Genomic DNA, 25,309 nt, shown 5'->3' with positions numbered 1-25,309 from the left:
CCAATTTTAGTGATTATTATATTTTTATTTTAATTTCTCTGGTGCACAACCCGAATAATTTTAAATTTCGGATATAATATAATAAATATAAATATAAAATGCTAAAGAGTTGATTTACTTGAAAAAAAGTTTTCATGAGTACTAAGGTAATTTAAAATATAAAACTGGAGGTTTTTGATATTTTTATTTTTAAAATATATATTTAATTAATAGAAGATTTTTTAATGTTGATGTGTAAATAGTCATTGTGACTAATGTTAAGAAAATTGAGCATTGATTAAATAATTTAAAAATTAAATACTCTTTAAATGAATAATTAATTAAAATTTTAATTTGATTGGTACGAAATTTTAAAAGATATATGTTATAAAAAAAATACAAAAAAATAAAAATATGTGTAGTAACATTATTTTATTTAAAAAGAGAAATCATTAATAATGATGCAATAAAATAGGTCAATTTATCCTGTTCTACCATTGACCTACTAAAAATAAAATAAGATGGGTTAATCTACTTTGATATTTGATAGAGTGGATTGATAGAGATCAACTCACGAAAATCAATAGTAAAAATAAAATATGAAAAAAAAATCACATATACAAATATTCACCCATGTCTAATGAAATTTATATACAATAAAAAATCATAATTACATCACAAACATTTAAAAGTATATTAACAATTTATTACCAACTAAACAATAGTTTATTGTCTACAAAGTTAAAATATTAATAAATAAATTAAATAATCGTTCAAATAGCAATTTCATTGTCTTAAATTATCCTGCAAAATAAAAAAATAAAAAAAAGGAGGGAGAATGTTCCAAACGTGATCAACTCAAGCTTCAAGTGAAACACACATCAGCAAGTAAATATCTCATGCTACCATGATGGCTATTGTTTGAGACCTGACTCGGAAACCAATTAGGAGAATAGTGAGAAGCATGTGAAGACTCCCTTAAACTCTATCCAAACAAAAGGGAAAACTACGTACATTGATTGGTGTGGTCAAGTCCAACTCATTTTACACCACTCCTAATCATTGCAAACATGCTAGAAAAATTGGAAACTTGATGCAAGCATAAATCAAAGCTTGATTCAAGCGTGAAACAACTAAATGTAATTCATAACAAAGCATGGAATACCAAACTTAAAAAATGAGAAAAGCATTTTGCAGGATTGTAAGAAACACCAAGAATATCTCTTAGAGGGTATCAAAAGACACAAAGAACATCTCATTGAGAGAAGAACACCAATCTCCTTTTTATTTTGTTATAGGTATGCAAGAAGCATTAGGAAAAATAGAAACAAGGAAAACTAAAGAAAGGAATAGTTGGGGAAACCAAACCAAATTTCAACTTACGGATAAATACAACGAAGAAAACAATTTGCAAAAGAAACGAACATTGAAAACAGACAAGTTCTTTTGTTTAGAAGGTAAACAGACAACTTTTATTATCTTGATTCTTGAATTGAAAAACATAATTTAAGTATTTACCTTAAAAATACAATCAACCATATTCAAAAATCATAATCCATATAGTTTTAAACCGTTATTAACTTCAACTCGAGCTACCTTCGTAAGTTATTTTTGGGTGTAACAGTAAATTCAACGCTGAGACAACCATGTTTATTATTATTTGATCAGATCGATTATCGATATTAAACTAATAAACTGTATTAAACAGATAAGAACATATACTACAGTTGAAGGCAGAGAAAACTGAAAAGTATGCTTTGGAAGTTGGCTTTTGCAAATGTGTTTGGTGATTGTCCAGTACTGTGTAGTGAGACAAATACAGCTGACACTCACTGGAACCTGAAAGCATGTTTCAACTCATAAAGACAATGCACCTCAAAAGTCTTCTATCCATCTCTTCAAAAATTAAATCACCTGGACATGATTAGGAACATAAAAAGTATAAAAAGCACTCATTAATCCAGAGGAACAGTCGATAAAAGGCACCCTGGAAACAATTGCCACTGATTGTGACAATGCAATTATGCAACAATGGAACTTAATATGACAGCAGAAACAATTACTAGTGTGTTTGGATTAGATTCAATTTTTCCATATTCAATTTCGATTCCACGTTAAAAGCCAAAGCAATAAATAGTTGCGTTCACTTTCTCAAATTTTCACCATGATTTCGGAGGCCAGAATTAATTATGGTAGTTATCCAAACACACTGGACAACAGTGTGAGAATACTAAGCAACTTCAAGATTAGTTGTATGCATTATACAATGGCTGTTTCACTGCAGGATCATGCTGTGTAGTGAAAGACATAGACAATCAAAAGGCCTGAGAAGGGTATATATTGTAAAGATGATGATTTTTCTTACAGATGGTTTATACCGCTTTATGCTTCTTCAGCGTAGAACTTATCAAAGAGAACACTATCCATAGCTGAATCATGTTGGTTCAGGCTTTTGTTATAATCACAGTCTAGGAGTCTAGGACACTTTTATTTTGCATTCATTTTCGGTTTGTTGACGCCTTTGTATAAATTTTACAATCTCTCAGTAAAAGATCGAACACTTCTGATAATGTTTTAGGAATTTAACTCTCATTCTATAAGGTTTGACCAAGTCTGAACCCAAGACAATTGCCTCTTTAACAACTTGGCACAGAAATAATAATAGTCCCACATCGAGAGCGTTTAGCTAGAAACATGTGTTTATATAATTAAGCATAACGCTCATGGTCACGACCTTACTTGAACAGGATCTGTTCTATAGGCTCGTACCTCTGTGTCCTTGAGTTCTAAGGAGACAGGAACCTATGTCTGGCGGATGAACCATGACCGTGTGATCAGAGCGTGATTAACGGCCTATTGATCTCCTCTGTGGAGGGGTGATAACTTAGGCTGTAGAGGATCGTTCTTAGGCAGATTCCTGTCTGGGATGGTCACACGGTTGTCTGACAGACCCAAACTATTACATTTTTTTTTCCTTTTTTTTTTTTATCGTTCTACTGATCTACTCTGAAAAATAAAGGAATGCGTAAGATCTAACGAATTATCATGTGTGTTTTTTTCATGGTGAAATATGTGTATTTGTATGTATCCCTCTCCCAAACATATAACTTTGTCAAGTTCCTTGTTTTATTTGTGAAGAGTAAAGAGTTGTTGACTAACTAATTACCATAACGAATTGTACTTGTTTTTGCTTGCTGATTGACGTCTTCTAAGCTGGAGTTGGAGGGACAGCACAGCAATGAATGCTGAAAGTCCTCTTTGAGAGTGGTAAGTACTTAAGATTGCTATTGAACTGAGACGAACAACATGAACAGGAACAATAAAATTACATATATATATATAGCTTCAATTTTGTTTTGTTTGGACTCCTGTGTGGATAATTTTATTCAACGCTTATTAATCAAAGTTTTACGAGAATCGCTTACCAAAAATATCTAATTTGGATTGTATGTTTTGTTGACAACAATTCTTCCACAAAATCATGTATTTTCTTAATTCCTAATAAGCAAACAAAATAATTTCTCGCGTTATTATATTTGAAAAGCGAGACAAATTTATTCAAGATAAAAGCTAACCTTCTTTTTACTATTAATATTAATCAAGCGTACGATATTCAAGACTAAGTGAATAAATTATAGTCGTTTGTTTTGTTTCTACAGCTGTCGCAATTCTAAAAAACAGAAAAATGGCAAAAGAAGAAAGCAAGTCTGAATTCCACATTTTGTGAAATTGTTTCACATTTGCTTACCTCATATTATTATTAGCACATCATTATCAAGCAACGTCGGCCTAGTTACTATACGTTTCCTACCTATCTCACACATTTTTAGCAAAAGAAAAAAGATGAACTACTTTAAGTGTCCAAATCTTAAAGCAGTAGGTGACAACAACAATTCATATACATATACAGGAACAGGAACAGGAACATGATCAATTAACTAACATTACATAAAGCGATATCTTCACTATTTTTTATCAACTAACCATATTTTAAAAATTAATTGATTCTTCAATATTTCATGTTATTTCAATGTATAATGCATTATTTAAAATATAACTAAATAATTATTATTTAGATATAGAGACTAAAAATATATTCATTTTTATATGAACTAAAACTGAATTTTGAGATATTTTAAGGGACAACAACATATTTTTCTTGAATAATTATGAACATGATAATTTTAAGGGTCAAAACCTGAATGTTTAAATCATGTAAAATTTTATGTCCATAATAATTAAGATAATATGACATAATTTAAATGTCAAATTAATAAAATTGACCTGTTATAATATTTTTGAAGGTATCCTTTACAAAGTTCTACATTAATTCCCTATGAATTGATCTTATCCTCCACCAATTATATTTAATCAATGCAAATTAATACACACCCATTAAATATAAAATTAATTTATTGCATAAAAATCCATTAAAGAACGTAATATAAGAAGCTTTGCTGCACTGGAAAATGATCAAAATACATTTCAAATGACAACTGACGGTAAAATAGTACCAAAATACATGTTTGAATGAAAGATCTCAAACACCAGAACATTTTTTGTAAGGCTTAACCAAACTAGCCGGAAGTTTTAGTTAAGAATAAAATAACCAACAGAAAAGAAAAGGAATATTTGTAGAGAATTATTTAATTCCACTTTTGGGGAGGAGGAATTATTAGTAGTAGTAGTAGTAGTAGTATTTTTTATTTTTTTTATAAAAGTAGTATTATTTTTCTGAATAAGGTACATATGATACATTGTTATGTGAGTTGGAGAAGACAGGAGTGGGTCCAACACGTGGCGTTTGTGTTGGCGACGAAATTTCATCCCCGTATATGACAGCCATAAAGTTAAAAACTTTAAATATCTCCCAAATTGGGCAAACACCAAACAAACGCTGCATTTACTTTGAAGGCCAACGCGCATTCTCAAGTTTCAAGCTTCAAGTCTCATCCAGCCAACGCCACACTGGTCAACACATCTCACACTAACACACGCCCATGATATAATTCACCACAACGTGCACCTCCAATATTTTATTTTACTAATAGAATATTTCCTACTACCTTTGTTCTTCACCTTTCTCCCTCTCTATATATACCCTCAAAACAAACCCTCCATTATCAAATCTCCCATATTGTTCTTCAATTCTCTCCAACGTTAACAACCTTCATTCCATCCTCGTATCGGTTATTATTAATTTTAATTCCACGTAATGGGCAACTACGTTTCATGCACCTTGGCGCCTCCTTTGATGAAGAATTCCAAGGCCACGAGGGTTATCATCCCCACCGGTGAAGTCAAGCAATTCAAAGAGATCGTGAAGGCTGCGGAACTCATGCTCGAACACCCCAACTATTTTTTGGTCAATTCTCGTTCTTTGCATATAGGAAGAAGATTCTCTGCTCTCGGTGCTGATGAAGAGTTGGAGTTTGGCAACGTGTATATCTTCTTCCCGATGAGGAGAGTGAACTCTCTTGTCACCGCCCCTGACATGGCAGTACTCTTCTTGGCCGCCAACTCTGCCGCCAAAAGATTGTCCGGCAGTAAGGCGCGTGTTCTGCCGGACAACTGTGGCGGCAAAACATGGCAACAACGGGAAGAAGAAGAAGAGAGTTCAAAAGATGAAAGTTTAAGTGTGATTCCAAGGTTGAGTTTGGAAGGAGTGGAGTCAGGGTTTCAGTATAGGTTAAATTATTGTAGGTCAAGGAAGCCTGTTTTGGAGACTATAAATGAGGAACCTGTTAGGCTAAGGTGATCATGTAATGAAACTCATTCGTTTATGCATCAGATTTTATTTTATTTTTAGCTTCAAGAGAGATTTAATTAGTTGAATCATACAACACTTCAAAAAATAAATAGTTGAGATGGTGTCTCATTAGCATCAAATTTGTACAAAATTCATATACAAACAAGTTTGTGTGTGATACATATTGACTATTATTTTATTTTTTGGCTACGGTGAATGAATTTAGATTAATTTAATTCATGTTCCAGCTTTTCTTAAAAAAATAAATAAATAAGCGAGTGAAATATATTGTGTGAACTGTGAATTGTTCAACCATTTGTCCATTGTTGTTGTGGCTTCAATAATGCAGCGACCAACGCGTAGGATTAGCTAGTTGGGCCTCTTAATGGAATGAATCGGGTAAATAACAATAGAATGTTAGGGAGTTTGAAATTTGAATGTTGCAAAAATCAAAATGACAACTGCTTCTGTCTTCTAGAAATACTGTTGTCCCTTTTTAAAATAAATTTTGGTTTAGACATTATATTTAATTTCAAATCATTTTACACCATTTGTCATTTTAAAAACTGAAAATATATTATAGAAAGGAGAGAAATAAGTAAGAAAAACGGTGGATGTAAATAGGGAAGAGACAAATAAAAAAATAAAAAATAGGTGATAAATAAAGTAAGTGTTTGCTTTAAGAGAAATTGAAAAGGAAAAAAAAAATATTTTGAGCCAAAAAAGTATGTAAACAAGGCAGTGGATAATCGATGATAAGAAACCTGATAAGCCGAATCCCTTGCGCCGTACTATGCAAATCAGGCGGGGGATAATCAATTATAAAAAATAAAAATAAAAAAGATAACAAAAAATTTGGTGGAAATTTTTATCGGATCGGATCATCAGAATAGATTTTGGATTTGCTTTCCAAAACTGATTCAATCAAATTCAAACTAAAGTTTTACTTAATCGTAAAATTTCAAAAAAAATATTAAATAAAAAATCAAATATTTTAAATATTTAATTTATATAATCTTAAATTCATAAATAATATCACGCATGATTATATTTTTATTTTTTGTGTTTGTAAAATTATCACATAACTTATAAGTAAGTTATACTTGTTTATAAAAAAATATATTTAATTAAGGATATTTTTTATTAAATATTTAAGTTAAGATGCATAAATAAATTCTCAATTGTGTATTTTTTCATATAGTATATATTTACATAATTATAGTATTATTAATTATGACATGTAAATCAAATGTTTGATTTTTAATTTATTTTTTATTATATTTACTACTCCTTATATATCTTATCATTATACTAGCATTTAATATTTTAAGAAAAAGTGAGATTGAAACTGAAAATCAAAATCAAATTAATTTAAATCACTTTAAATTATATTGGATCGAAATAAAGTATTAAACATGACTGATTAAATGATAAACTAAAAATAAATAAAACCGATGATTTTTTCCTTTAAAATCGATCAAATTCATTAATAGTTACCCGGACCATTTATGCTTAGTTTATCCCTTGGAAAGCATGAAATTAAAGATATTGAGAAAACCAATTAGGGCAAAAGCGGAAGTTGCAGTACTGTACAAAGTAGCAGTGGTGGGTATGCAATTAACAAATTAAGGCTCAAGTGGTTCTGCCCCCGGGGGTGGTGGGTATGGAACTTAGATTTTTCGTGCAGCATTTGAGAGCTATTATATACTACTAGTAGTATTGTTCTAATTTTTTTTGTTATCTCCTTGGCCAATACACCATTTCCGAAGATATTCTCTTTACGCTTTTAACATGTAAAGGATATAATGATTTTTTATTAATTGAAGTCAAGATAGGTAAAGTCACTGTTTAATAAGAAAAATATCGCTAATAAGTACGAAACGTTTATTGTTAAATGGTAAAAAAGTGTGTATGTGTGTGGGTTTTCAAACGTTTATAATGCATGCATTCAGTGCCAAAGCCATTCGTAATGAACATGCTGCTTTAAAAAGTCAAGTTCTATTAACACCTTTGTATGCACAATTGAACGGGATTTTAGTTAAGGAAATTTAAATCCCTAATCACAAATCGTGTAAAAAATGTCAATATAAGTTCAAATGATAGCAAAATCGGGAGAACAGTTACCAAATTAATGGTAGCAAAAGATTTCTAGACAAAAATAAAATTGGCATAATATCATGTTACCAAATTCTAGAGAAAAATAAGATTTGGCATACCACCTGCACCATCTGTATATTTCAGGAAATATTTAAAATTCTTTTTCTAAAGTCATTAATTTTCTCCAAATATAAGCCCGTTTTGAATTACTAATTTACAGCTTATGAGCATTTTTAAATGCTATAACCTTAACATTGATGTTAAGTTTTATTAATTTTATAGATGTTTATGAAAAAGTTAAATAAGAGATTTTCTTTAAAAAAACTGAAAATGTATAAATTGAACTTAACTTATAACTAATTTTTCCCCCTATTTTGTTGATTTATTTTATGTTCTTCTTTAAGAATATTCGTTGGGAGTATTATTGAAAAGTTTAAATATGTATTTTGATCCCTATTTTATTTTACATCGCAATTAGACGCTTGGTTGGGGCCTCCCCTCTCCCTTTCGCCGCCTCAAGAAAGGTATAATTCCCTGCCACAGTGCCACTTGCATTTTTTTTTTCACCGAACTAGGTTTTTTATTTTTTTATTTTTTTTACCGCCAAAAGAAATGTTTTATTTTCTGCCCGTGACATAGTATACACTACTCATTAGTTTTTGAATTATGAAAATTACACCCATTATTTCTAAATATGCTTTTAATCTGTCAAGTCGTTAAATGTGTATTTCATCTTTCAATGATTAATATAATATGACCCAAGCTGCTGCTGCTGCATTTTTTAAGATTTAATAATTGGAGTTGAGTTGGCTTGAATAATTTAAAGCTATGAGTATAATTTTAAGATTAGCGTGGTTGGTTCTTAATTCTTATGAGTGGGCGTATGCTCCTTGATTCTGAAGTATGGAAACTCACAACAAGGATACAAAATACAGAGAAAAAAAATATACAGATACTACGATACAATATTACAGAGTCAATGTTCTAAGTAATATTGGAATAGACGAATAGTTTAGGTTACGGTACATGGAACCTTACTCTCAGGTTCTGTGTATAAATATCTCTGTAGCTGTAACCAATCAGAATTCTACATAAAAACACAGACTCACCCAACTCTGTTCATTTTCTCTCTGAAATTTCCTCTCAACTTTGACTCATTTTCATTTACTTTCTCACCCTGTATCAATTTTGAATATACCCTATTGCAAAATTTAAAAAATAAACAGTTTTGTTGCTATCCCTGTGTGCATTGTATATCCACTCCCCACACATGCTTGACTTCAATATCTTTCTTAACACAAGAAGATATCCAATGTCTTTGTAATTTTTGCTTCCATTTCTATCTACTAGACCAATATCTATAAACACACTTAAATGTAAAAGCTCCAGGGCAGCAATTACTTATTATATTTTTGGTAGAGATCAGAGATGGATATATTTATTACTTAATGTGATTCAGTTTTTTTTTTTTTTACTTTTCCAGTTTTGAGTTTTGGACTTATGTTATATACAAATCACATTATACTCGAAATTGAGGGAGATTAAATACTCTCTTATTCTTTATTGTTGCTAGTGGTGTTAATTTGAAGACTTCCAACTGAAGTAGTTTATGATTGTGTTTGTATCTTATACTTGTAGGCTATGCATTTACCTTAGTTTCTTGTTCAATAACTACTTTTATATGAAGTTCAAAATAATATACAAGTAGTTCTTGAATTGTCCAAAGCTGGACAGTCTAGGATTGTAAATTCACATATAGGACATTCTCGTATGTCTCTATTCTTGATTTAATAATTATATTGGCTTGTATTTCCCATCGTTCCCTGGGTACGTACTTAATTTGAGTGATTAGACCACTTGGATTAAGTTGTGTGCTTGGAGAATTAATGGGAAATATTGCCGAAATTTTATTAAATCAAGAATGAGAATGTTACAATAACTTTTTTTTGGTCTTGTTTTGTGTCAACACTGCCTTTAGAATCATACAATATAATGCGAATTTGACAGTTCTAGATACGATAGGATCCTCACCCTGTATTGGATGGAGTAGAAATCCAACATGTAGTCATTGTATCTTGACATCAAAATAAGTGTTAATGATTAATTTGATAGATCAAGAAACTATGGATCGGAAATGAATGTCTTCCGGTCGATTGTCAAAAGAATATGGGGATGGAGTGAAAGAGTTTATTAGGCTTGCAGTTAAGCATGCAGAAAACCCCAGTAGAATCATTTGCCCTTGCTTGAAGTGTTGTTATTCAAAGGTAGTTAATGCATGAGTTGGAAGAGCATTTAGTGTGCATCGGAATTGATCAAAGCTATACATGTTGGACATGGCATGGTGAAAAGAGAAACGAGACTGCTGATTATGATATGCAGGATAGTGTGAGAAACACGAATCCTAGTAAGGGTGAGTCTTGCATTATTCATTTATTGTCCATTTCTTTAATATTATCTATTTATCTATCTATTTCTAATCTATGTAGCGTTGATATGTTTTGGTTACTAGAAAAGTTGGACGCTACTAATTGTCTGTTTTGTGCTAAAACATTTTCCGTTTGCTGATGTTGGTTACCCGGTTCATATGGTAAATGGATGTGAATTATATAATGAATAGGAAAGGACTATTTTCTAAGCCGCTTTGATGGCTTCTGTGGGGATTTTCTGTGGTTATTAGCATTCAAGAATTGGGTGTCTTGCTGAGTTTGCCCGCTCCTTTTTTTCTGTTTCTCAAACTTCTTGTCTGGTGCATTATTAGTTCTGAGGAATTATTTTCACATAATTTAAGGAATATAATATACCCCAAGAGAAAATGATTCTTGATTTTCTGTTTTTAGTTTTAGATTTATTACTGATTCATAAATAAAAATGACCATAATTCTATTTGTTGTACAGAACTTGTTTATCATGTTGTGATTGTGGCAATTCTGCAGCTTGCTGCCAAACTTTGCTACATTTGGTATGATTCAGACAGAAGAGAATCATGTTAGCTTCTGTACTATGTAGAATTGTATGGTTATTAGTGGGTTTTGTCAAGAGTTAACAGTGAACTGCAAAATGGAGTGTTTAGAGGGATGCATTGTATATAATATTTACGTAACAAGTGTGGCTTCCCAGTTTTCAGCCATCATGATATCAGCTTAAGTGACATAGGCGCAAAACAATACTGATTTCATGCTAATGATCAGATTTTCCTCGTGCAGTGGACAATGCTAAAAAGACTGATCCCAAAGCTCAGGCCTTGAAGACTGCTATGGCTGTGATTGTGAAATCAGGATGCCAAGTGTTTAAGAAAAAAACTAAATGGACCAGGACATTACTGTGACATCGATTACATTTGGCAGGCCAAAGACATTGCTGTAAATTTGAAACTGTTTGGGATATTGCTGTAAATTTTGGACTGATATTGAACGTTTGATTCTGAAACTGTTTTGGACAGATATTGCTGTAAATTTCGGCCTTTGAGGAAAAATGTTTTGTTGCTGCAACTGTTTTTTGATTCTGAAATATTGTTGATATTGCTGTAAATTCTTAAACTGTGTTGTGGCTTGTTTACGTTGTGTATTGATCAGGTTTGAGAAAAAAACATAATGAATCAAAGAAATTTGTCAATACATGCCAAAAACATTTGCGAATGCAGTAAGTCTGGGTAAATCATGGTTTCATAACCACCACGTTAGTAACTGTGTAAATGGCAGGGACTAGAACACACTAAATTTGTTTTGTACAAGGATTAAAACTTACAAGGGTCAAAAATACTAAAATACAAACAATACAAGTAAAAAAACAAAATATCAGTAGATGTTGGTCCAAGTATAAATGAGATCAAATTCTTTATTGACTTTGTAGATGAAAAAAAAAGTTATTAAGAGGATAAACTTTGTTAAAGTTGACCAATTAAGTTTTCGGCATGAATTAATCATTTACAAAATAAAACTTTGCTCCTATAATATGTTAACCCAAAACGTACATAGACTAAAACTTACTATAGCTAATTTTTAAACAAAAATTTAACTTGTGAACTTCTTTTTCAATCTTTTCTGTCCATGGAGAATTCAAGCTACGCATGCATTTAAGAGCAGCAGTCACAACTGCCCGGGAAATATAAGAATTGAGTGAGAACAATTGGGAGCATGAAAGCTGAGTGTTGGAGTATAAGTGTGAGGTGATCTCTCCCGTATTTAACACATCAGTTGCACAACACTGGGATTATTAAAAATTAAGGCACCAGTCAAATGCATTAAGATTTAGCCTGGTCACATGTAAATGTACTCTTAGAACTAGGAGTATACTTGAAAGGAATTAATTTCAATTTGGCCATTCATTCATTAAGATATTGAATTAAGACATTCAACTATCTCCCGCCATTTATGCTTTAGTTTATATCCCTTGGAAAGCATGAAAGATATTGAGAAAAACCATGATATGCCATCTCATTGAAACTGAGGCTGCAGTTAAATGCATTGGAAAATTTTCCTCGTCAGTGTCGTCACATGCATGAATTCAAGTATTCGTTGGAAATAACAGGAGATTTTAAGTAATTTCTATCATCATTTAATAAGAGTCAGAAAGTTTTTCCTATAAACATTTATTACTATTGAACAGAGCTTTACCATTTCTCTTCTATAAATAGCGAACCAACTAAAACTGTTTTCATGCATATCCGTTTATCAAATTAATTTGCTATCTACGTAATATTTCAGTAACTTGAGTGAGTGTCTGTTGTGATTATTTGAAACATGGGTGGTAAAGGTGGTAGCAGTGATGGCGGTAGCGGTGGCGGTAATGCAAAAAGTGGCGGTGGAGGAAATTCTAGCAAAGGTGGTGGCAGTGGCGGTGGTTCAGGGGGTTATATGAAAGCCCCTGGTGGTGATGGATCTTACATTTCAAGGGGAACATTTGAAAACAACCCTCAGGGGTATTTCAGTGGTCTGCATGGTGCGGATAAGGGCAACAAGAAGTAGTGCCATTAATTTGTTCTAATGTTTTAAGCTGCATGTTCTCTTAAATATGTAACTCTCGTGGTGATCTATGTCGTCACTATATCAATATATATAAATAAACGCAGCTATGAATTACTGTTACTAGTTTGTGTTTTCTACTATGATTTTAGACCATATAATAAATATTTTTCTTTTTTAGTTTTTTAATCAATGTAATTTGATCTTTATTAATATTTTATTTACGCGTGAAAGACGTATTAAATTTTTATTGGTTTAAGGGAAGTTTGGTGCACATTTTAAGTAAATGAAAGTGAAGTTCTCTTTGCATCTAATTCTGTGTTACTAAAATTAAACATTAGAGATTTTACTTAAGCAAAACAAAATCCTTAAAAGTATAAAAAAATCCTTAATCGTCAATCATATATACTACTATATATGTTTATGATTTATTTCAATCTCTCTCTCACACACATATCATGGGGAAACGAGACTGTGAGAGGATTTTGAACTTTGAATTAAATGTGTTGACTAAATACAATAATTGTTAAAATTAAAAAAGAAACTCTAGTTAGGATCATTTTCAATTGTAACAAGATCGTACTTATAATTTTTAATTGTTATATATATAACTGAAAATGTTGCTAGCTTCATTTTTTTCACCTTAGAGTAATTGAATTAAAACTTTCGATGAGTATTTTGGTACAATTTTATAAATTAATTTTTATATATTCTCGAATTATCACTGTAGATAAATAGATTATTGATGTATATAAAATAATATCGAGTTTTGTTAGAGCCACAAGTTTGTAAAACTGACGAATCTATTCCATGTGGGAAGTCAATACACTGGAAATTAAATATATGAAGCTGGCTTAATTAAGCTTTTGCCTTTAGTAAGCTAAGCTACATTTTGGAGCTCAACTTAGTTTATTGTGTTTTCGTTTCCTTTTTCTTTTCATGTTGATCAATTAAATGACTGAACTGATCTATTGAGTTTTTATGTTAAAAGCATATTATTAAGTAGATTTTCTTAAAAGTGGTTAATTTTAAAAGAAAAATTAAAATTTTAATTAATAATTAAGTAGTTGTTTTTTTTTACGCTCTTTATATATGAAAGACTTGTTAAAATCTTTTTGATTCAAAAGTTGGGTAAACATATTTAAGGAAGTGAAATTGCCTTAATAACATCTACAGTACTAACTTTTTTGTTTACCAAATGTTTGAACATGAGATTTACTTAAGCAAAACCAACCCCCTAATCACAAACATATTTTACACTTACTTTTATATCTGTTTTCTATGGGGGTAAAGTGAGAGAAAATCCCCCCTAAAGGTAGGTTAAAAAAGGAAATACAGTATAAAAATTCATGGGTAACATATTTGCTTCATTAATTTGCAATATATATCATATGGCAAATATATTCTCACAGTTCTATATATCCTTGCAATACAAGTAGTCAAAAATATTTTGATTAATTTTAATCTACTCATTGTTGAAATTTGTTCTTATTGTCATATCATTGCGAGTTTTAATAAAAAAAAAAAAAAAACAGTTCATATTTGTTAGAGAATAATTTTAAATTTTTGAATTAACAAATTTTTTTAATACATTAATCTATAAATTATTTCATTGAAAAAGTTGATTTGAACTTATGTTAAAACCTCAGTTCGGAATAAAAAAAAATGAAAAACAGAATAAAAAAAAAAAACTCAGCTCATTTTAACATTTTCTTTTCTTTTCGTATAAATACGTACTTTCGAAAAACTCATCGAGAATCATGGTATCAGTTCTAAGTTATCAATATATATTCTACCCTTAAATCCAAATAATCTTAAGCTATGACTGAATATGTTCTAAGAGTTATCATGTGCACATATAAAGGAGGAACAGAAGGCAGACGCTAAGAGAACCGATGAGAAAGACAAGACCAATTGCACCGCAACCGCATGTCAAACCTATAACTTCAGCAGGTTGTGATATCACACAATCTCGATCACTATGTAACTCTGCTTATGATTCCACCCACGGGTATGTATTAGCCTCTCTCTCTTTATACTCATTTATTAAAAAAGAAACAGTATATAAATTGTAAAAATAAATGTTTTTGCCTATGAATTTTTTTATTTTATCAGATTATGCATATGCTATGTATTTGGCTTGATAGGATAGGTTCTCGCCTATCTCCCAGCTAAGGTAGGTACATGTCATTTTTTACTTATGAGTTATCAACAATTTGCGAAGCATAATTTCTTCATTTCGGTATAAAAGCCATCAAGGTTGCAATTATCAGTGCGCATCCTTGCCCTAACTAGACCTTAATCATCAATATGGACGACGACTAATTTAGAAATATAAAATAGTTTGATGTTCCTTAGAGCATCTTTAATTGTATTTCTAGTCAGCAAAAAAATGTTTATATAAAAAAAGAATAGGCTTAATGTATTTGTTTTCCGTTTCTATAGTTTGATGACTAATCAATTTTAGACTCAACAAATTTTATTAAATATTTGATCTCTCATGTTTTTAAAATTTAGTAAATTTGGCAATGGTTAGTCTATTATTAATTTTTTAAAACAAAAATAATTAACATGTTAGTGATAAAATGACATTAACACACTAATGTAATAGATAACATAACAGTTCAATGCATAACTGAAGGAATAGTCCCTCATATCATGTCAGTATCATATCAAACAAATTATCAATATCACATTAGCATATGCATCAAATTGTGACGTCATAATATCATTATCATTATATAACTAGCATGTCAAGTGAATAATTTACATTAACAACTTGATCACAATTAATAATGGATCAAAATTACTAAATTTTAAAAACACGAAGAATTAAATGTATAATTTTTATTTTTGAAGAGACCATAATTTTACAATCATGAAAGTTTAGAGATGAAAAGTGAATTTAAGCCAGAAAATAAAAAAGTAAAATTAAATTTATTAATTTTAATATAAAGTAAAATTAATTTATGCACCTTAATTTTTTAAAAAATGAAATGAAAAAACTTCTATAAAAATTAAGTGCATTGATTTGAGATTACATGGAAAGTTATCAAATCATTGTATCAACTCTAGGTTATCAATGCATTTTTAATATATATTCTACCCTTGAATCCAAAATATTATGTAGAAGCTATTGACGAGAGATATGTGATTCTTAGAGATATCACATGCATACAAGGAGGGACAGAAGGAAGATGCTAAGAGAACCAACGAGAAAGACAAGCCCAATTGCACCGCATGACAAACCTATAACCTCATAAGATTGTGATATCATTGAATCTCTCTTGTACTTACGGTCATAACTACGCTTATAATTCCACTCTCGTGTATGTATCAGTCTCTCTCTCTTTCTCACTTGTTGAATTCTTTCCCTTAGGATGCTCAGGTTTGCATCAACAATGTTTGCTCGCTTCCCTGCCAAAACAAATAATCGATCGATTGGAGAAAGAAAATTAATCAAAAAGTTCAATAATTGTAACAACCATGTTTTTGGGATAGTGAAAAGGCTAAAACCCTAGAAAGAATAGAAAGATAAGGATATTTGTTGAGAAACAAGTTAATAATTGGAGGATTATTTTGTGCAAGAAAGTGAAAAAATTAAGCTATTCCTGAGTACATTAAAGTCATCTTCTAGTGCACACTTACTGTTCGATCTTAATATATATCAATTATTACCATTGTCATCACTAAAGCTTTGGGATCTTATTTTGGGGTATTTGATGCGCTTATCCCTGCAAAAAGCTTGGTTTAAGGCGCAGAAAGATGATAGAGAGCAAGCCATGATGTTGAATGGTGTTTCTCTTTTGATTTATATGAAGGGTCATCTACCTGCCTCGAAAATAAACCTGATTGGCACTAATATTTAGTAGTGAAAGTAGCCACATTATTGAATATTAATTTATTTGAAGATGTATGATTCTCTTTCAGCTACCAGCATGACGTGCCTTTGATTAAAGATTATAATAAGAAATTAAGAAAGAAAAGAAGAAAGTAGTAGAACATGTGTATTGTTTGGAGGACTTACACTTGGCAACCCTGTTAACCCATGTTATTTTACAGCCTGAGATCTTGCACAGAAACAAATCACTGAGATGATTAGATCTGATGTAGAATCACATGATGATCTAGAGTATTAATGTGCTTGATGCGTGCTACATGTCAATGCTGCTTTTGTTTAGGTAATGCAAAAAATATATAAGTTATTGTCATCTCATCTGAGTTTAAAATTTAAAAGTATTTATTTATTTATTTGAAACTTTGATTCATTAACACTTTATTCTCACAAGTTTTTCTTTCACTTTGAAAAATTAATTAAGTTATTGTTTATTATAAGAAAAATAAACAAAATTTAAGCATTACTTATTAAATTTTAACAGTTAATTATTTCATTGTTATTGTGGTCATCATCCCTGTATTATCACCATTAATGTGTCAAGTTCTGTGTGAAGTTTTTTTATAAAATATGTATATTTTTTAATAAGATAATTATGTTAGAATTAGATAAAATTATTGTAAGTAATAAAAAAAATTCTTAAAACATTTAATACAGATATATATTCAGAATTTAAATTCAATATTTTTAATTAAATTAGAATAATCTAAAATGTTAATTGATGTGCTGGATGTTATTTGTGAATACTTTTCTTTCAATTTGCCATATTAAGAAAAAACAAAACTGTGGCCACAGATTTGTGGGCCAACATGGCAAAAGTGAAAGTCTCACATCAAATGAAACACCAGCCAGCAAAGCATAAGCTCATGAATGCAACTCAAAAAGAACATCATCACGGTATATAGATATGGTAAAAGTGAACATTTTATAAAAGAACTTTGCTATTTTACTCTTAGTGTTCCACTTTTGCCATCTATTTTTAAAAAAGAAAAATGTAATAATGTTAGATATAACTCTAGTTACACACACAATTTTTCTATCATTGTTACACTCATACAATGAAGAAGATACACGCAGACACAAACCTACAACCAGCTTGGCAGCTTTGAATATGTTATTTATTTAATTATTACTTGTATTTGTCGCAAGGCATTTAGTATCAAATACGATCAAGCTGATTTGAGTTGTTACTTCACTACTTTGTGAAACGTGTCCAAATTAATTATCAAGTACAAGTTCGCAAGTAAAGTCCAGATAATTACTCAACTTATGAAGTGTTAATTTATAATCAATGAAGTGTTAATTTATAATCATATAAATATAACAATTTTACATGTACTGCTCCCTTTCTTTTAATATAGACGAAGGAGTTGGACAAAAATTTGAAAATATTTTATTTAAAAGTCGACAACTTAAAAAAACAAATGGAGTATTTAATTTACCACTGTAAAAAAAAATCAAATGGAGTATTTATCATATAAAAGACTGGAAGTAGTATTTTATAACTTGTTTGATTAGTTTATAAAGTCATTCAATCAAAATAGAAATATTTAATAAACAAATTCATGTCACTGAATATCACCAGCATTTACAATATATTATTATTTAAATGAATTATTTATTTAAAATTTGTGAATCCTATACTGTCACATATATTTAAAAGTTTTACACAAAAAAATACTACAATGTTAAAATTGTTAGAGTGAATAATTAACTTGAGTAATATTAAATTTTATAATTGAAAATAATTTTTTAATTGATAAGAATGAATTAAACAACAATTTTACTTATATAAGCAACCCACTATCAATTTATCTGATCCAATGATAAAAATTTGTTAAACAATATTATTTAATTTTAAGCAACTCATTAAGTATTTACTGATGTTCTAAATACATTTTTTATCACTAAAAAAGGAGAGTAATTTAATATCATCGAGAGAAAATTTTTACTGATCACGAAAATAGTATGTAAACTGTACATAAAAAAAAATAACAAATTTAAAATGTTGAATTGGGAGAATGAGAAAAGTGGAGTCTCATTCTTCAAGTTGTGAACTTATCAATTTATAATACAAGAGTAACTTTAGCTGATTTTCTAACTTTTTGTTAACTTATCAATTATTTTAATCAAACAAAATGTTTGGGGATTCTGTCATCCAAATGATCAACTTTTCTTTTTGAGCATAATTTTCAAGCCACTATTTTTTTTAAAGATTAATTTTCAAACCACTTGTTTATGTGTTAATTAACTATATTTTTAGATAACGCTTACTGCTGGGTGCTATTTAAATAGCCTAGCTGGCTACCATGTAATTGCTGCCAGTAATCGTGGCAATTAATAGAGTAGGCCATGGCATCAAAATATTCCATTAGATGCGAAGTTAAAATTGAAAAAAATTGCACTGCTGACACGAACCACTAACCATGCCAATTCCATTTAGAGCAAGGCACAATCCTCCAATAAGATTCAGTTTAAGTCTGATTAGTTGGCCCAACACAAGAACACCTAGTGTCACCAAACAATGTCCATCTCGGGCAGATTCCTTGACAAATTCACAATCGTATCTTATCCTTTAATGTATCAAAGTGGTAGGGACTTGATCATGGAAACAGAAGAAAAAGGCAAAAGGAAAAAAGAATCCCTGTTATTTTCAAATGATCAAGTAAAAAGTGACAAAAAAATATATTAGTTAAATATCCTTTGCTTTTTTCCCCCTCCACTTAAGCTTATTAGGCTGAAGGACACGTATACCACCATTAATGGAACTTTTTTTTCCTCATCAATTAATGTAACTAAACGAGTAAACCAATATTAAATCGACAAAATATATGAATAATAGTTTCATAAACAGCTATTAAAACACATATTAGCAAGATTTGAGAGACAATGATAAGGCTAATTTCTAGTGGAGGTTATTTTATCACTCGACTATATCAAAGTGGTACTTAGCAAGATAACATTATATGTTTCTTCACAATCCTGTACATGTGCAAAGTTCAAATATATTACATAAATAAATATACGTTGCACAAACCATTTCATTATTTTTTTTCCCGCTAATTATGTCACCATTTTATACATTCATATAAGAAAACTCTTCTGAACTTAAAGTATGCCCCGGATTTTAAATACATTACAATATTAACCCATTGAATATAGATATATCAAGAAAAGCCTAGCTCTGAGGAAATCCAATCTTGCATCAAAGTTGCTAGAAACGCAACTATTGATCAATAAATTCTGTGTCGCTCGAGGCACCCTTGCCTGAACCCACCGGAAACAGATTGCGGAGGAAAAAGAAGCATCATTTTCAGATGAATGTAACCTAATAATATCCAATACTCCTTGCACCAATTTCAAATAAGTATGTTTTTGCTAATATTACACCAGAGGTGTGTCCTAACAGTGGAGGAAGATACAGATTCCAAATCTACGATGTGCATCGGAGGAAGATACAGATGTTAAATATACTATATGCATACGGGAAGATACATATGCTATATCTACGACTCGGGCCACACTGAAACGGTCTTTGATTTACAGAGCAACGCATCTGAAACCATCATATATAACAGAACTACACATGGGAGGATCAGAAGTCTTCATATGCTAACTAATTGAGGTAGAAGTGACTCATATATCCATGTCAGCAAATATCTCTTCATCATACTCATTGTGTATATCATCAATAAGCAGTCCTTCAGCAATTAAGTTACTGCCACAAACAGCATCGTGCTAGGGATGAATATAGATGCAACCAAAAAGTAGATTAAGAAATAGAGATCAAAGGAAATTTCCAACTCACCTAAAACAACTGAATCGAAAAGATACAATCCGCTTAAGCTTTCTATTATAAAACAAGAAATTAAAGGACCATCTGTAGCAAATAGAAAAGACAGTTATTTATTGGAATAACCTATAATAGACAAAATGATGGTAATAACAATTTTAACTTTTATGTTTATGAGTCAAAGATAACTTTACATTGCTCCACTCTCTAGTAATGGATTTGCCTCGAAATCAGGGACATAACCGTAAATTTCAGAATCCACTAACTTCACCACCTGCACCACAAGGTATCACAGAAGTGCATCTTGATATATCTCAAATATTATTCACATTTTAAAGAAACCATACCTCATCAAGGGCCTTGAACAAGGTGTCCAGCAAAGAAGCACTCCCAACAGTTTCAGCCCATTCCTGCATAGACAAGTCAACCAAAACCGTAGTTAAGAAACTCACTACAGGAAAACTAATCATTATTATCACGTAACATACAGTAATTTTCGCAACAAAAGAGCCACAGAGAGAATGAGATATGTAGAATATCATTTCACATTATTGTCAATGTCAAACATCTCCATTGCTCTGAATCAAGAAAAGGTGTTTTCATTATAGGGGGATACATTATGCCTTTTTCAATCCGTGAGAATCTTAAGATACCTAATGATGCAGATGTTCTACTTCTACTATAGTCTGAGTAGTAAACCACTCAGGTAAGAACATAACATGTGCAACAGCATAACAATATAAGATGTTTGATTTGAAAATAAATTATTATAAAATTAAATGTGAGCAGTTACAACTTACAAAACCCCCAGAGTATTAGAGAGTATGTTTGAAATTCTCCTAAGGATAATCTCCTAAAATCCATTCCATATGTCACCATTTGTTTCCAGATTTAATTAAGATTAGGAATCTGGTATTCTAGTATTAATAAGAATAAGGATTAGTGCTCTATGGTTATCACATCCACTTTACGCTCTACTTAGAATCATACTATTAAAAATCTCTCTCTTTCGGCAATTGCTACCTCTGACCAAATGTTGTTAATGGCAGAAAGTCAAAAATCCGCCATAAAAATATGGCGGATGGCGTATCGGAAAATGGCGGATGGTTCAGCCATTTAAAAGAGGACTGAACAGAAAAAAAAAAAAACGTGGTGTCAAATAGAAAATAAAAATAAAAATGGGACTATCAAAAACAAAAAGTGAGTGTCAAATAGAAAAACGAAAAAGAAAAGCTGTAGACATCAAAAACGGGTGTCAAATAGCAAAAAAAAATAAACAAAAAAAATAAGCACACCACACTGAAGCTGCGCCGTGACGTTCGCCTTCGTGAGGGTGCGGGGTCGGTGCGGCATCGCCTTCGCGGGGTCGTCACCGGTGCTCGTCGCCGTCACGAGGTCGTGTGCCGGTGCTCGTCGCGCGTGCAGGCCGCGGGGTCATCGCTGCTGGGTGCACGGTGGCTGCCGTGTGCGGGGTCGCTGCTGGGTGCGGGGTGTCGCTCCTGGTCGCGTGCTGCGTTCTGTGCTGCGTTTCCCCGCTGCGCTTTTGAATAAAATAACGGGTAGGGTTGGGTCGGGTCAGCCCAACTCCTACCGCGCAAAAAAAACAAAAAAACCCGCTATTTCCGCTATACCGCCATGGCTATGGCGGCCGCCATGGCACCGCCATTGTAAACCCGCCACCGCTATTCGGTGGCGTTTTTTCAAATTTCCGCCACGCAAAACCACCATAGCGCCGCCATTTGATAACACTTCTTTGACCTGCACTTAGGTGGTTCATCTATCATTATCAAACTCACCAAGGTATTTGTTGTCCAGACCTCAACTAGTTCTCATAGTCTCAAGTTTGGTATGTTTTGTAGCCAATTTACTCTCCATATTTTTTTTTATTGGCAATTTGGCATCCATTGACTCAATTCTCCTCCTTTGGGTTGCATTCTTTGGAAGGACTTTTTTTTAGAATTTTTTTTGGGTGGAGTTTACTGGTGTTAGTTCTCAACGTAGGATTTTAGTTTAGGCACCTCTTGGCATCCCATGTGTATAGCAAATCCACAAACAAGTTCTGTAAAACTCTCTGCGGTAGATGGGTGATGAAGAGGGTAAAGGGTAGAATGAACACGCGGTGTATTTTGCATTATATAATGTTCTGTTGATAATATAAATTATTTTTAGCTAACTAATAATAAAAAGGGCATTCAAGTAAATTTTATATTATTTTGGTTGTGTTGTTCATTGTCGATCAAACAATGTAAAAGACAAAGAATTGTTGAGTAACTAGAATGTTTGTGTTTGTTCTGTGTTGTTCTCTTTGTGATGTGCCTTATGGTGTATCAAATGAACCCTTAGTAGTGGTTTCCATTTCCACATTTCATTATAATTCATGCTTTGTTTCCTTATTTAATTTATGCCTATGAGATTTCAGCATATCAAATACCTAAGGGGCAATGCAAACAATAAAAAGAATTCTTAAAACAAGACATAAACAATAGTAGCACCTTTGAAGCTTCATTCATGTAGGTATCAAAAATCTGCTTAAAGCTGTCCCATGATTCCTCTGCGAAAAACTGGTGAGCTTTAACTGCACTAAAAACCATTATACGTGTATGGTATTATAGGGGGGGGGAAAAACATAAGCATGTTCCAGCAGAATCACAAAGTTAAAGCAAAACTATTCAAACACTTAAATGACAAGAAAACTTGGGAAATGGAGAGACTTGAACTCTCAGCTTCTAGAGCAACAGTTTTCTGAACTGTCTGTCAATCCTTTTGACAACACTCCCAACGCAATAAAAAAAAGGATTATATAATGGGTTGCCATGTCGCCAACAAAGCTGACAGTGGCATTACCCATAATCCTCCTTTTTTATAATATTATAATTATAATATAGATAATAGATAATAATAGAGAAATATCTATGATGCATCATAAAATACTGAGGTACCTGAAGTCATAATCGGGATACATGTGATACAGGGTAAGAACCAGGTAAACCAATGTCTTTCGGCTGGAATGAAAGAACAAAAAATAAAGAACATTTAAAAGAGACTTCGGGGCTGATTTTCACTTTCCTGAACCTATCTAGATAGTAAAGGCCACCTGTTTCTGGTTAATAAGGTTTGATCTGGTGAGGAGGAATCAGTGTCGGATGATTTCCCAAGATAATCAAGAATCTGAAATTGAAAAGGTTCACATAATGATTAATCAGTTGATGGGCTTATTCCATGTAGAATTATTTATATACTTAATTCTACTTTTAACATTCAAAAAACAGCTTATAGAGCAAAGTTTACAGTGAAGTGAGAGACGCAATATACATTGCATCAGTCTACCTCTGTCTCCAAACTGATAGAGAGTTTTTTATCCGATCCAGCATGTTTGCCTATGGAAAAAAAAAAAAAAAAGACAGTAGAATTTGTTAATTACTGGACCAGAAGCAGAAAAAAAATGTTTAAAAACTCACTTGTTCCTCCTTACAACTATAGGCTTCAAGGCATCCTTTGATAGTACGTTCTCCCAGATTCAAATTACCCAAGAAATCGTTAAGCCTGAAAACGTTTTTACGAGACTATCATATACCAGAGTTATTCAACATAAGTTAATTCAAATTCGTTTGAAATTACAAATACCGATCTAAAGCAGAACACTCCAGAAACTTCATGACGAATTGATCCGACGATTCCAATTGCAGCGGAAATCCTTGCTTCCCGTCAAAGCGACTCTCCTTGCTTGATTAAAGCAATCAGAAATTGCGAACAGTTCGAAACAATTCAAGACATTCAAGCATTGGAGATGCACGAAAAAATAGCGTCACAAAAAGAATGGGAACAAGAGAGGAAAAGGAAAGTACCGGAGACAGATATGACGAAAAATTGTTTGGTTTGATGACGCTTTGGAAAGATCACCAGCGAAATTGGGATATTAGGGTTTCAAAATTTTGGCAATAAAGAATGGATTTCGAAGCGGTGAAATTAGAATATTCGGCTTTTGATTTGAGATGTGGATGAGATTGAGCCTGGTGGACGTCTACTATATTTATATATAAAATCTTTAGACTTCTCTGTATATTTTTTATTTTTTTTAATAATTCTTCTTTATATATCAAATCTTTAGACTAACAAAAATATATTTTTCTTTTTCTTATTTGTTAACACCTACTGTATGTTAGAATATAGAAAACACCTATTATATGTTATGATATTTTAGTCTTTTCATATTTTTTTCATTTTTTCTTTCTTTTTTATAGAATTTTGTCATTTTTTCTTTCTTCTTAATTTTTTCTATTTATGTTTTCTCTCTTTTTCTTTTCAGAATTTTGTCATTTTTTCTTTCTTTCTTTTTTATTTTTTCTATTTACGTTTTCTTTTATGTTTTTCATATTATGATATAATAAATATCTATATATAAAATCTTTAGACTAGCAAAAATAGATTTTTACCCTTGGTTGACACCTATTATATGTTATTATATATTAGGGTATGTTTGGTTTATCTTTTCAATTTTTATTTTCAAAAGATTAGAAGTCTGAAAATATGTTTATTTTGACTTTTTATTTTCTGCTTTCAACGAATAAAAACATACTGAAAATGCGTTTTTAAAAGGAGATGTATTTTTATATTTGTTTAAAATTGCATTCCTTATGTCGAATTTTCATTTTATCCAAAATGAGGTTCTTAGATTCAACTTAAAATGAGATTTTATTGTTTACAATTTTTTGTTTGTTTGGGAAAATATTTTTACTGAAAATGAAAACAGAAATTTAACCAAACGCATTTCTATCACCATTTTCTATTTTCAGTGAAAACAAAAAACAACCAAACCAAACACCCCCTTAGTTTTT

At 31.3% G+C, this 25,309-nt stretch overlaps 3 protein-coding genes, 1 long non-coding RNA gene and 1 other non-coding gene across 6 annotated transcripts; 3 read left to right on the top strand and 2 right to left on the bottom strand.

Annotated features, from left to right (window-relative positions):
* Positions 1-2,708: 2,708 nt before the first annotated feature.
* Positions 2,709-2,931, top strand: LOC114372766. The gene has a single exon (XR_003658330.1). It is a non-coding gene; the product is annotated as a small nucleolar RNA U3 (small nucleolar RNA).
* Positions 2,932-5,043: 2,112 nt separating this feature from the next.
* Positions 5,044-5,938, top strand: LOC114370054. The gene has a single exon (XM_028327345.1). The coding sequence runs from the start codon at positions 5,195-5,197 to the stop codon at positions 5,735-5,737; it is 543 nt and encodes a 180-aa protein (XP_028183146.1). The 5' UTR covers positions 5,044-5,194; the 3' UTR covers positions 5,738-5,938.
* Positions 5,939-12,485: 6,547 nt separating this feature from the next.
* LOC114369553 (glycine-rich RNA-binding protein 8-like) lies at positions 12,486-12,912 on the top strand. Its single transcript, XM_028326782.1, has one exon. It carries the CDS (start codon positions 12,565-12,567, stop codon positions 12,787-12,789), a length of 225 nt encoding a protein of 74 aa, XP_028182583.1. The 5' UTR covers positions 12,486-12,564; the 3' UTR covers positions 12,790-12,912.
* Positions 12,913-16,116: 3,204 nt separating this feature from the next.
* Positions 16,117-16,602, bottom strand: LOC114370027. The gene is made up of 2 exons (XR_003657750.1): positions 16,465-16,602; positions 16,117-16,203 (listed from the first exon to the last, which is right to left on the bottom strand). It is a non-coding gene; the product is annotated as an uncharacterized LOC114370027 (long non-coding RNA).
* Positions 16,603-19,613: 3,011 nt separating this feature from the next.
* On the bottom strand, positions 19,614-24,475 carry LOC114372633 (repressor of RNA polymerase III transcription MAF1 homolog). 2 transcript variants are annotated; one of them, XM_028330303.1, is made up of 11 exons: positions 24,320-24,475; positions 24,099-24,197; positions 23,947-24,017; positions 23,802-23,851; positions 23,569-23,642; positions 23,414-23,476; positions 22,967-23,054; positions 20,822-20,884; positions 20,669-20,748; positions 20,490-20,561; positions 19,614-20,399 (listed from the first exon to the last, which is right to left on the bottom strand). In XM_028330303.1, the coding sequence occupies exons 2-11, from the start codon at positions 24,128-24,130 to the stop codon at positions 20,318-20,320; spliced, it is 675 nt and encodes a 224-aa protein (XP_028186104.1). In that variant the 5' UTR covers positions 24,131-24,197; positions 24,320-24,475; the 3' UTR covers positions 19,614-20,317. The 2 variants fall into 2 exon arrangements, with proteins under 2 accessions (XP_028186104.1, XP_028186105.1); XM_028330304.1 differs by having other exon boundaries at positions 24,099-24,193.
* Between the last annotated feature and the right edge of the window lie 834 nt (positions 24,476-25,309).

Source organism: Glycine soja, chromosome 10 (assembly GCF_004193775.1).
Source record: "Glycine soja cultivar W05 chromosome 10, ASM419377v2, whole genome shotgun sequence".
Taxonomy (NCBI): Eukaryota; Viridiplantae; Streptophyta; class Magnoliopsida; order Fabales; family Fabaceae; genus Glycine; species Glycine soja.
Note: the sequence above shows the minus strand (reverse complement) of the source record. Positions and strands in the feature narration are given on the sequence as shown.